The following is a 12,430-nucleotide window of genomic DNA, read 5'->3' as shown; positions in this document are numbered from 1 at the left end:
TCAAAACTACCGTATTTTACCCTGTGTTACAAATGAAGAAACAGTAGCAACAGAGGGTCTGGGCCAAAATGCGACGCTAATAAGTGCCAGCGGCAACATCAAACCCCAGTTATATCTGACCTATTTAAGTTAGCAAAACTTTTAAATATTCAACTTAAGTAATGCTAAACAACCTGGAGCCTTTCGCTTTAGAAAGACGTGAATCGGCCTCCTCTTCTTCTTTTTATTCATTTATATTTCATACCATGGCACAGAATATTCTGTTAAAAATCTAGGAAGTATTCAGTACCTTTGGCGTTGCTCTCAATGAGTTAAGGTCACCAATATATTGAGTAAAAGGGAGTAAGAAGAAAGGGACGGATGCTTGAATTCCATAACTAGGGAGTCTGAGGCACAAGGATTCCCTAAGTTCAAAGCCAGTCTAAGGCACACAGAAAAATCTTGTCTCAAGAAAACTTTTCTGAGAAAAACTAAGAAAGCTTCATTTAGCTGACTGTGTTTGCTGGTTGGACTTGGATGGAGAGATAAACAATGGCATTAATTATCTCTGGAGTTAGGATGCAGAGCATGAACAAAGAACGGGGCTGACTTAGTTTATGGAGAATTACAAACAATCTCCAATTAAGAACTTTGAAAATCTATGTTTAGTTTTTATTTTTAATGTTATAATCTAGTCTAAAAGGGAGAAACGGGTGGCTGGAGCTTTGTTTTACCAAATCAATATCAATCCTTAATGTATTTCATTTAACTAATTCACCGTGTATTTCATTTAACCAAACAATTCTTGTTTGTTTGCTGACTATTTTTCCACCAAACAGAAGTTACAGTAACTAGTACTGATCTAGGAAATGAAGTGCAGGCTATAATTTTATAACTAATAGAATATTTTCCCCCATGTTTTAAATCTGGACTTCTAATTTTCCCTTGAGGACTTAGAAGATCTGATGTCAGGAAAAAAAAAAATTCTTTCAACCTTCTGTCCGAGGATGTATCTGCTTTTGAGTGACCACTATTACAAAGGACAAAACCACAAAGGACAAAACATGGTAGCTAAGCAAGTGGTGGAAAACTGATTTAGAGAGCTTAGGTTCCTTTCTAGTCAAGCGTATCAGGACCATCCCTGAACCTTCTTCCTTGAGGAAAGAAATTCAAGGAGCCCAGAAGAGTTCCTCAACAAAAGTGTATTACCATTATGTTCACAAAACTAATCTCTGCCTCCCTGTCTCTATATCTCTCTGTCTCTGTCTCTTTGTGTGTATCATCCCCTCTTTATGCTTTCTCTTGGACAACAAGACAATCTCTAGTCAGCTAACACTGAAAGACTATAATTCCCAGCACACATCTTTGCATCTCCTCATAAAAGTAATCTTTTGGAAGATCACCACTAATAGAAATCAAATGTTCTTGGCTGTGATGAAAAAAAAAAGTTTCTGCCATTACCTAGTGACCAAGAGGCAGTGTTTCCAGCTGGAGACAGCACTGGGGACTTGCAAAGCATTCAGGATTCAGGATTCAAAGGACAAGATTGGGTGACTGTGGCCATGAGAACCCTGCAAATTGTCTAAACTAACCTCTGAGAAAACAGCTGCAGGCCTGGGCCCTCAGTGCACCTGCCTTTAACTAAGGGCCTAATTCCCTGTTTCTAAAAGTGGGGGGGATTCTTTCTAGAATGTATATCTAACATCACTTTTTAAAAATAGCAAATACAGTCACTGCTAACAATTTTGCCATTCTAATTACTGTCTGTACACTGTGATCAAATTATATTTCCTCTTCTGTAAAATGGGGCCAAAACTAACAGCACAAAGTTGCTGGAAGAAGAACAAGGGGGAGGGAGACCTAAGCACCTCCAAAAAACAGGTCCTCTTCTAGTGTTTGTTGAATTAATACTAAAATGCATGACTCATAAAATGCTTAGAGCAAATTTCCTTTTATAGTTCCAAGGTAAACTCTGTCAAAATGGTAGACAACAAGAAATACTGATTCTGGTTCCATGATTCTTTGTGACAAGGAAATATTTGTATATATGTAAAGGTTATTTTTTTTTGTTCGTGTTTGCTTTTCCTTGAAAGTCCTTGAAGTGAACATAATACACTTAGCATAGTTAACAATGGTTTAGAAACCAATGGGCTTTGCCTGCTCTCTGTAAACCCCGATTAACATTAATTCTGTGAATAATGTAAATCTTCTCTGACTTATCTTGTGAAGTTTCCTCAGTGGTTGTTTTCGAATTGAACTACTTCTTCCAAGGGTCCTCTGAAGTTGCCAAGTAATCGAACTCTCGTCTGTATCTTTATTAGTCTTAAAGATTGCACAAGATGGAAACAAGAGCAAAGTACTGTATCCACTATAGATCACTCATTATAAAACAACATACACATCTGGATTCTACCAAATAGGATATTCTTTAAAATTTATATATTGCGTGCTCTTAGATTCATGCGTTATTTTACATTTATCATTATTCTCTCATAAATAATTGCAACTTGACCAATTTGTGTATCCACTACCACAGTATACACAATGTGGCAAGGAGTGGTCTTTGACAGGAGAACGGCTTTTAAAAAAAAAAAAACGGAAACAAGTATGTGGGTGTCACAGCTACTGTTTGGCCTACGAGGTGAAATACTAACAAAATTGACCCTAAACATCTTTCCAAAAGGCACGATTTCCTCCACAGAAAAGAACGTTTTCAAAAACGTGTGGCAGATAAAATCATCACCTTTGAGGGCACTGAGATGCTTATATTGATGTGATCCTGAACCCCAAGACCAGAATGCCTGCAGGGAGAGGGTCTATGCCAGAGTCTAGAGGCCTGAATTACGGAGACACACGCCCAAAGGGCTGTTCGTTGACTGTTTTTCAGCCCATCCTTAAACGTTGCTCCATTCCAGAACTGGAGAAGCTCACTGTTCCAAATCCAGTACCCTCCCCAGAATAAGGACAGTATCAGCAAAGTCTTTCCTGTCACCACCTCTCTCTACTTTGTCCACACCCCTCCCTTTCCACCGAAGCGTTAGGAGTCGCGCTCGCCTCGGCCCCCAGCCTCGGGGTCGCTCTGGTCATCCGTGAAGCAGACGTCCACATCACTGTCCTCGCTCTTGGGATCCCCAGGCTCCAGGGCATAGCCCGGCTCCGCGCCCGGGCCGTCGCCCGCCTTGGCGATCAGGCTCTGGCCCGGGTGGCGGGATTTGACGTGACGCTCCAGATCCCGGCGGCGCACCAACACCTTGCCGCAGAACTCGCAGCGATAGGGCGTATTGCCCTCCGCGTGCAGTCGGATGTGCTTGTTGAGATTGCTAGGGTCGCCGAAGGGCCGCAAGCACACTTTGCACTTGAGCGGCTTGTAGCCCGTGTGCGTCCGCATGTGGATCTTGAGCCCATACTTGCGCGAGTACAGCTTGCCGCAGTAGAGGCACAAGTGGCCCGTCTTGGGCTTGCCTGCTGCGCCCCCGCCGCCGCTGCCTGTCGCTGCCACGACGGCCGAAGGCAGAGTCCCCGAGTCCAGGCGGGCGCGACCCTTACCGGCCGCCATCTCGGAAAGCTGCTGCGTGTGCATGGCGATCTCGCGGTCGATACTGGCCAAGGAGCCCAGCTCCGCCGGGCCGATCGCCGCCGCCGCGGGCCCGCTCAAATAGGAGATGGACTCGGGGTATTTGAGAAGCCCGCCCAAGTGCAGCTTGAGCGGGTAATAGGCGGCAGGGGGGCCGTAGAGCAGGTCTCCGCCGTACACCGTAAAGGCCGGCATGACGGCGGGCAGGGGGCTGCAATCGCCGCTGGTGTAGGCTTTGAGCCCGCCCGCGGCGTCGAGGGGCGGCAGCGCGCAACGCTCCAGGGGGAGCCCGGGTGCAGGGAGAGCAGCGTAGCGCGGGGTGGGCAGCGCAGCAGCTGCGGGCGGGGCGCGCTCCACGTGCTTAAAGGCGGACACCTCCTCCGTGTGACCCGCCAGCAGGGGGAAGGCTCGCAGTGCCCCGGGACACGCCAGGCCGGGTGGCGGCGGGTCTCCCGCGAGCAGACACTTGGGGTGGTGGTGGTGGTGGTGGTGGTGAGCGTGGTGGTGATGGTGGTGGTGGCCAGTAGGGCTCTCCCCACTATTGGGGCGCCCGCCGGCCCGACCCCCACCCAGCAGCCGGCCCAGTGCCAGGCCGGGCCCCTTACTGCCGCCCTCTTCCCGGTAGGGGTCGCCCTGCGTGGCTGCCCGGGCTAGGCCAGCGGGTTTGAAAGCCGAACGCACGCCGGGGTAAAATGCCAAGCCGCTGCCGCCGGCTGCGGAGCCGCCCACGATGCCCAGGAAGTGACTGTGTGCGCGGGCCACCCCGCTCCCTTCCAGGGTGCGATCTGGCTGCTCCTTGCTCTTCCTGGGAGTTCCCCACTTGCTCGGGGACGGTGAAGTGGCCGTGGGCGCCAGGGAAACCTCCCGCTTGATGCTCTCCCGCGCTCCGCAAGCCGGGGCGAGTTGAGGGGCCTGTGCTTGGGGCCTCAAAGCACCTGCCTGGAGGGGTGCGGTCAAGTCCGGGGCGGTGGGTTTCGGAGGGAGGCCAAGGGCTTCTGCGGCCGGGCCAGCGCCGGGTCTGGCCGCGTGCTCCTGATGCAGGAAGGCGCGGCCGCTGCCGCCGCTGAGCACGCAGTGGAAACGCAGGTGTGCCTTGAGACTGTTAGGGTATCGAAACGTCCTCCAGCAATACCAGCAGATGTAGCGCTCCTCTCCTGGGCAAGAGACAGTGGGAAAGTAACCCTGTGAGAAGCAAGGGAGCCAGAAGGAAAGCGCGCCCGGGCACCAGGCAAAGTCCAGGTTTTGACCCATGGTGCTGCAGAAGCGGGGATGGGGGTGAGGGTCTTAGGGCTGACAGATAAAGTTCAGTAACCCTATCAAAACCCTCCCAAAGCGTGTAAATGGCCAACCCTTGTCACCTCTATCCTCAAAGGCCTACTCAAACAGCAAACCAGGTAATTGGGGCTGTCCAATGAAGACTTCCTCCAAACCCTCGTAGTAAATACCCTTTGGAAGAGAAGGGCACAGGAAAACTGACTGGGAAGGGCAGAGAGCAGCTGTTGCCTTAAATCAAGTGTTGAAGCTGTGCTGTGCCTGTGCCCATCTGTTGGCGTTTACAGAATAGGTGGCGTATGTCAAGGAGTTGGATAAACTGAACAAAGGCCAATCTAATAGTCGTGAGCGCCTCATTACCAGGCGAGACAATATCCTGTATGTATGGGCCATATGTAATCATTCCTTTTCATATAACAATGTCTTTTGTGGCGGCTCTCCGCCCTTTCTACCCCCTCCCAGACTTAAACACTCGCCTGAGGTTTTCCTGGAGCGTGACCAAATGAATCCCCACATAAGGATTGTGATTTGCTACTCTTCAAAATTATATGCGTCCTCATTTCTTTTAGTAACTTTATCGGACTGCATTGAAGAAAAAAAAAGTTCTACGTTTTGATATCCTACGATGGATGATTATATCCTGAGAAGGATGGTGTAGCGTTATCTTCTCAGTTCTACCTGAAAGTTAACTAACTCCTAGATAGGTGCAGAGATACAAACCCGGGCGAGATATATTTCACTTAGTAATTATATAAAAATGAGAAAGGTACTCTGCTTTTAAAAGTGCAGAGTTCTCTACCGTAAGTGTTATGCTGGTGTGTGTGTGTAGTTAGTGTCAATTCTTTGTGTCTCTCCCACTGTAAGTCTTGACTTACCAGGGTCATTGAACACAATCCAGAGACAGATGTGTGGCATAGCTACTAATCAGGTACTAAAAGCTAATTTCTATGTACCACTGTGCACACAAATGCAGTCCTGCAGTTTGTTGTGTTTTTAAGTGATTGATTGATAAAATTAATGATGTCTGTGAGAAAGAAGTTGATTGGGCCACATGGAAAACCCGAAGTACACGGTAGATTTCTTAAGGTTTACTGGAAAAGTTCCATTCTCCCTCTTTATATCCACTCAGCTCCTGCTTTTAAGACATTCCTAAAGAGCTTGTCATGGTGGCACAAGACTTTAATCTCAGCCCTTGGAAAGCAGAGGCAGACAGATCTTTGTAAGCTGGAGATCAGCTTGCTCTACATAGTAAGTTTCAGTCCAGGGAGGGCTCTCTCAAAGGAGGGGAGCAGTTTATTCCAGTAGAGGTCAAAGGAGAGCTGGGAGAAATAGGGGGACAGACGATTTGCTTATACTACTCTATTCCAGGTGTTTCTCAAAGACTTACACAAGAGCATGGCAATATTCCTGCTGCCTGCGTAAAACACCTATGTAAAACAACTCTTAGAAAAAGAGGAGGACGGTCCCTTGGTTTTCTTGGAGTGTTTGAAGTTCAGCTGCTCCTTTACATCCTCTCTTCAAGAGTTTTCAGTCTGCTCCAGAATGGCTCTGCCAATGCAAAGCCAAGGACACTTTGTTCTTAAAATGAAGGGCAGTAACCCAATCTTTCTGTGAAACTGAAACTAACTGAAGTTAGCTGGTATTGGAAAAAGAGATGTTATCCCTGATCATTTCTTCCTCTTCCCAAAACGTAGGGCAAGTGTGTGTGTGTGTGTGTGTGTGTGTGTGTGTGTGTGTATCCCAGCTTATCTTCATCAACAGGTCCTGCAGATCCTAAGGTTCAACTCTCACCAAGTGAGTCCCTCTTCATAAATGACTTTGCTCCTCCCTTTCATGCAATTTTAAAGATTTCAGACATGCCAATCTAGAAATGTCAGGTTCAAAATAGGCTATAACCTTCCCCAACAGTAAAATGATGGATTTTTTTATTATCAGTTGCCATATGGCATTTGTAAAAGTAGTTGGCTGAAATAAAATACATGGGTTAAACAAGCAGCCTTTCCCTGTTTGGTTGTCCCTATGGGAAATGTTCTGTGTAGAAGTGGCTGGCACAATTTGTTGTAGAGTGGCAAGCTTGAGACTTCCCTTACAGACAGCTGTGCTTATTCCTGGAAGGACTTGACAAAAGATTCTGATAATGTAGTTCAAGGAACAAACTATATTAGGATAATTCTTATGAATACTAGACATAAAAAATCTATTTTAAAACAAATAGAATTGATTTACAGAAAACAGTGGTACTTTGAAGTGAAATGACTCGTTTCTCTAAATAACCTGTCCAGCCCAAGAATTGTTTCCAAATAGCTACACTTTTATCAATATTTACCTGTTTCTGAAGGGACGCAGTGGAGTAGCCATTCTGGAGGAAATTGTGTTAAAGTATTTTGGAACACTTTTGTTGTTGTTGTCTATAAGTAAATAGCTTCTTGGGAAAATTATAAACAAGCTAAAACAATTAAGGAGTAGGGGGAAGGGCAGAGGAAGCCGAATGGAGTAAGAGAAGGGAGTCTCAGAACCTTAACTACTTTAGCCTTCTTCCCACAGGAAGTGTCCTTCAGTGCTGTGTGGGGAGGGTTTGAAATGTGGTCCTCTCTAGCGGCTACCCCTTAATTTGCATTAACTGGCTCTTGGCTTGGAAGGAATCAAATAAATCTGAGAAGAAACTGGGATACATCCCAGATTCAATTTAAGTAGACTTAGTAGGGGGAAACGGATAAATACCATTTTAAGCAAGAACTTTAGTACCTGCCAAGGGACCAGCTGCTAGTGCCATGATGCTTCTAAAATGTTATCAAATACACTGCTGTCCTGTAAAACTAACAGAGAAAGAGCACCTTTGTACCTTTTTAAAAGTATTCTAGGTTTAAGTTTTGAGGTCTAGAACTCAAGATGTATTTGTTGTGGCATATTAAGTCTCCTCTATTGGTTCTTCACTAAGTAAATGCTTGTCATTCGGGGTACGTAATGGGAAAGAAAGAAACCATGAAGTTCCTAAGGAGTATTCCGCTGCAGTTGAGGACAAGATTACTACCCACTTTTGTTACCACTTGCTAATAGTTTTAAGGCAGCAATTCCCTCTTTGCCTGTGTAAGGAGCATGAATTCCGCTTCCATGGAGCGGAACAGAAAGGTTCTTCAGGTCTGGGATCACCTCCCACTACCCAGGAGAAGAGTTGAACTCTACACTTGCTCACCCTCACTGTTGGGGAGACCTTCTCAGAGGCAATACCTTTCTCATCATGTGTCGGGGTCGCAGTTGTGGGGATGTCAAACCACTGAGCCAAAGAGTTAGAATACCACACAGTCAGCTCTTCCCCTGGCTGGACATCTCGTAATGCTCGATAGAAGATCTAGGATGCAATAATAATAATAATAATAATAATAATAATAATAATAATAAAGCAATAACAATAATAGTAGTAATAATAAGGTTCTCTGTTATTTCCTGGTGCTTGAGAATAGAGGTTTAAATGCTGACATTGTGGCCCTGGAGAAGCTACTGGGTAGCTTTGAATCTCATCCTTCTTCCTTTAAATGGCAAACCAAAAGTATCTTCCTTGCAGGGTCATTGGCACGTTTAAAAGGAGAACTCTTGCCTTTCAAAGTTCTTTACTTACAAAATGCCCGGCTGCCTTAGGGACCATTAGTGGATGCAATTGGAATTGACAAGGATGAGGGTCACTGACAGTACCTGTCCTCCAGGTAAGTCTGCAACAGCTTCCAGAGTCTGTTCCTGGGGGTTCCTGGCTGCCCGGATTAACCCTATCCACTCCAGAGGGGAGCCCCCTGACTCGTCCACCAGCTCCCCTCTCACCATGCGCACCTGCAATACAAGCAATGGTCATTTCCCCACATGCCACAGCCAGGCTCACAACCCAGAGGGAAGACTGTACTCCGCCCCACCCAACTTCGGAAAATGCTCTTTGACCCAACCTCTACGAGCTGTTGGGAGAATAATTCCTCAGTGCCTCAGTTTAGAGGATGGAGAAAAGAGAAAGGTTGAATGTTAGTCAGCACCACAACCATCACCACAACCACACACCTTGGAAACACCAGCTGAAAAAGGCATTCTCTGAGAGCTCCCGGAGGCGTACAGTCATAAAACACTCGCCCACCTCTCTCTATGCGCGCGGTTCTAGGATCCTTAACACCGGGAGGGAAGTGGTTCCAAGTTCAAGCCCGTTCTGAAGCCTGTTTCTCAGCCTCCCCATTCTATAGAACTGCTCGTAGGTGCAAGAGAACTCCGCGGTGAAACGCTCAGAACAAAGCCAGCGCAGAGAAATTTTGCCTGCAGCTAGCAGGCCATTTAAAAGCAATTAAATTGCGTTTAAAGAGAGAGGCGTGGTTAGCTACAAAACCGGCTGAAGAGCGGAATGAGAGACCAGAGGCTTTCTGGCACCTGGAGTAAGGTGCAGACCCTGCTCCTCAGACACGGAAGATACTTCTTGCAAAAAAGCTCTAGGCGCTGGCTAAAACCGCGGTCTTTCCTTTTTAAACAAGCTTTTGACTTAATTTCCCGGTCCTGCCTGCCAGTCCTTGACTGCTAAGGCATCCCCCCACCCTCTGCGGGCAAGAGTCTTTAAATTCCCCCTCTAATCAGGGGTCAAGACTGTGGGGGTGGGGGAGAGGAAGCGGTCAGCTTTGAAAAGTTGTCCCTGCTGATCTCGGACTCTGAGAATCAGCTGCAAGGGTCCCAACTGGGTGTCCCCTCGAGGGTGGGGCTCAGCTACCTCTCAAACGGCATCAAGATTAATCACCACAAGACTCATCCTCTCTCCATTTCCTACCCAAAACCAAAAGTAAATAAATGGGAACTTGGTATATTCCGAGAACTAATAGCCTCACAAGAACTGTCTCCTCCGAGAAAAGGGATTGACTTGTTTAAAACAAAATTTAAGCCTCAAATGAGTAAACAGAACCGCGGAAAAAGTCCTTCCCATCCGATGCCTCCAGAGAAAAGGGTATGTTTGCCCAAAGAAGCAAGAGCCCAGGTGAGAGTTAGGAACCTTTACCACCTTGCTGAGGACACCCCAAGAGCGCTGGGGAAAACTATCAGTTCCCACAGGCCCCCATCCCTACAGATCCTGGCGCACCGATCTAGAGTCTTGTTTCCACTCAGCTCTGTCCTCCCTTCAACCCACCCGACGTCCAGCTCAGTTATGAGACTTTCTAAGGCTAATCGGATAATTCTACTCTGCAGAATTAGCAGGTATCCCTTTTCTCCGCTTTTCCTCTCTATCCCTTTTCTGGGTCGGAGCAACGGGAGGCGAACCGCAAGGGACGGAAATCCAGAATGGCCCAGTACCTTTTTCTTGGGCCCTGGTTCCCTGCGATCTGACAGGTACTTGCCCAACTTGAAGGTGCCAGGCACGGGCCCCAGGCGCAAGCCAGCCGGGATGCAGCAGTCAGCGTTCACGCTGGTGGCCGGAGTGCGTGAAGTTCCATGCATTGTTGCCACCGCCGCCTGGCAGACGCTGGGGCTCGCGGGGTCCTCCACGAGGAGAGAGTGACAGAACCAGGAGCAGCCTCATGCGACGAAGGAGCCGCACCCCGACGTGCGTCTTCTGCCCGCAGAGTGACGCGGGCGGGCATGCACTGCGCCTTTTCAATCCGGGCGGGCGCCTTTTGGCACAGCGAGCGTAAGGGCGCGGAGTTTGGTGAGAGAGTTGCGCTGTGAAGCAGCTGCAGAGTCCCACCCGAGAGGGTCACATGGAGTGGTTCCCTCAGCCCCCTGCATAATCGAGGCCTCTGAATGGCTAGCACACAATGGTCCAGGCGACCTTCCCATTCCTAAAAATCCAATTTGTCAAGGGCGAAGAAAAGGCGCTGGTGAATCAAAGGTCCGGCGGGACCATTAATCCTCAGCATGGGGTATTGTCCCTGAGACAGTTACGATATTTTAAGTGACAAATCCACTGTATAATTTCTCCATAAATTTTACTTCCTTTTATTGTTCGCCGACAAACCAGTTTTGGAAAATAAGTGACTACTTTAAGTCTACTTGGCTGATTCCTTTGAGCCTTGGTCTACTTCAAAGATTCTTAATTCTCTCCCCTTGGCTTTATTGTAAAGGAGATTAAACAAAGAGATGGAGACTGTTTGGAGGACTTGTTAACTTCTATTGATTTCTGGCGTGTGCCATACAGAAATTAGGCAGGTACTTGATGGGAAAACACCAGAAAATACCTACACTTTTCAAATAACGACCATAGTTCCATTTCAGGGATTGGGTTCAGGCCAGTCCACCATTCAGAACCACGTTGGCTGTTCCCTCTACCCGGATTTGCCCCAAAATATGAAACCACCGGAACAATTTGAGAGGGAGAAGCCAGCTGAGCATCACTGCCGCTCTTCACACTCAGGGCCGTGAATTTTCTCTGAGGGTAGGAAGCAGCCACAAAGCTTCCGTAGGAGCTGCGCTCTGTGGATCCAACTGTGGCCTTGAAGAGGAGGAAGTTCTCTGCAGGGCTGTTAATCACTTATTCCCCGCCGCCTCCCCCCCCCCCCCCCCCCACACACACACACCGGCCTGCGACTCATCAATTCAAACCTTGTTTTTTAAGTTTAAAACCGGGAGAAAGTCCTGGCACTTACTTCTCCAGAACCAAAAGGCTGGATTTTTACTTATGTTTAAAGCAAACAAAACAACAAACAAACAAAAAAGACCGCAATCTCTCAGCAGGGTGAGAAGAGCCATAGCAGGCATTTGGGTCAACTTGGGGCACCTTTCCGCAAATCCCACGCTGCCACCACTGAAGTCACCAGGAAACTCCTGCAGTGGCTCCAGTGATGTGTCCTCACTCCCACCCCATTCCCACCCCCTACCCCATCATAGAAAATAGAACAGAGGACCCTGTGCAGCACGCTCATTAGTGCCTTGCCCAAGAAGATGCAGTTGTGCTGTCTAGATCAGAAGTGACACTGGCTAACAGGATGTCCGGACAATCGAAAAGGGCCTTTAAAGTCGCCTCCTAAGCTGCTATCTGTTGGAAACCTGTATTTACAACCTAGGCAGGGCCAGAAAACTAATTCAAGCCCCGAGACAGCTTCGGTGTGAATTATTCAGAGCCTCAGTCTCCAGATCTGCAAAGTGGAGCGGCTGGGTGCTAAGGGTCGCTTGCCACGCCATCCACTATTCCCCCCCCCCCCCCCCCCCCCCGAGCATGTTGGGAAAGTCACAAACCTCGTTGCTTGCATCAATGGGAAAGCCAGGCCAGGTCAAAGGTCTCAAGTCTACGCAAATCAAGACAAGACCATGCTGAACACAAAGAAAACAGACTCGGTACCCAGTCCACAGCCTAGGGAGCTATGCCTCCTTGGGACACCAGAAAGTCTCTTGGTGGGCTTTAAGCAGCTGTGCTCATGTGACTGTGCGTTTTGCCCGGAACTATTTTCTAAGACAGCAAACTCTCAGTTTCACGCTCAACCTTCCAATTGCTCCCCTCCAGAGATAGAAGAGGGCCTTTGATCCCAGGGCCCATGAATGGCAAAACCGGGGAAGGGAGAGGGAGGGGGCCTGAGGAAGCCTCTCCGATGAGTCCAGGGCAATAAATTTTAAGCCATGAACATGCCCCTCTAACCTCTGGCCTGGCAGCTCCGGATGACA

General features: G+C 47.9%; 1 protein-coding gene across 1 annotated transcript; it reads right to left on the bottom strand.

Annotated features, from left to right (window-relative positions):
• Positions 1–3,016: 3,016 nt before the first annotated feature.
• Prdm13 (PR/SET domain 13) lies at positions 3,017–10,416 on the bottom strand. The gene is given in 5 exon segments (XM_041667327.1): positions 3,017–4,707; positions 8,054–8,174; positions 8,516–8,647; positions 10,130–10,353; positions 10,356–10,416. Coding segments are annotated over 5 exon segments (2,229 nt in total).
• Positions 10,417–12,430: the final 2,014 nt, after the last annotated feature.

This window comes from Microtus oregoni, unplaced genomic scaffold (assembly GCF_018167655.1).
Source record: "Microtus oregoni isolate MIOR12 unplaced genomic scaffold, Mior012 000017F_ref0000208, whole genome shotgun sequence".
NCBI lineage: Eukaryota > Metazoa > Chordata > Mammalia > Rodentia > Cricetidae > Microtus > Microtus oregoni.
Note: the sequence above shows the minus strand (reverse complement) of the source record. Positions and strands in the feature narration are given on the sequence as shown.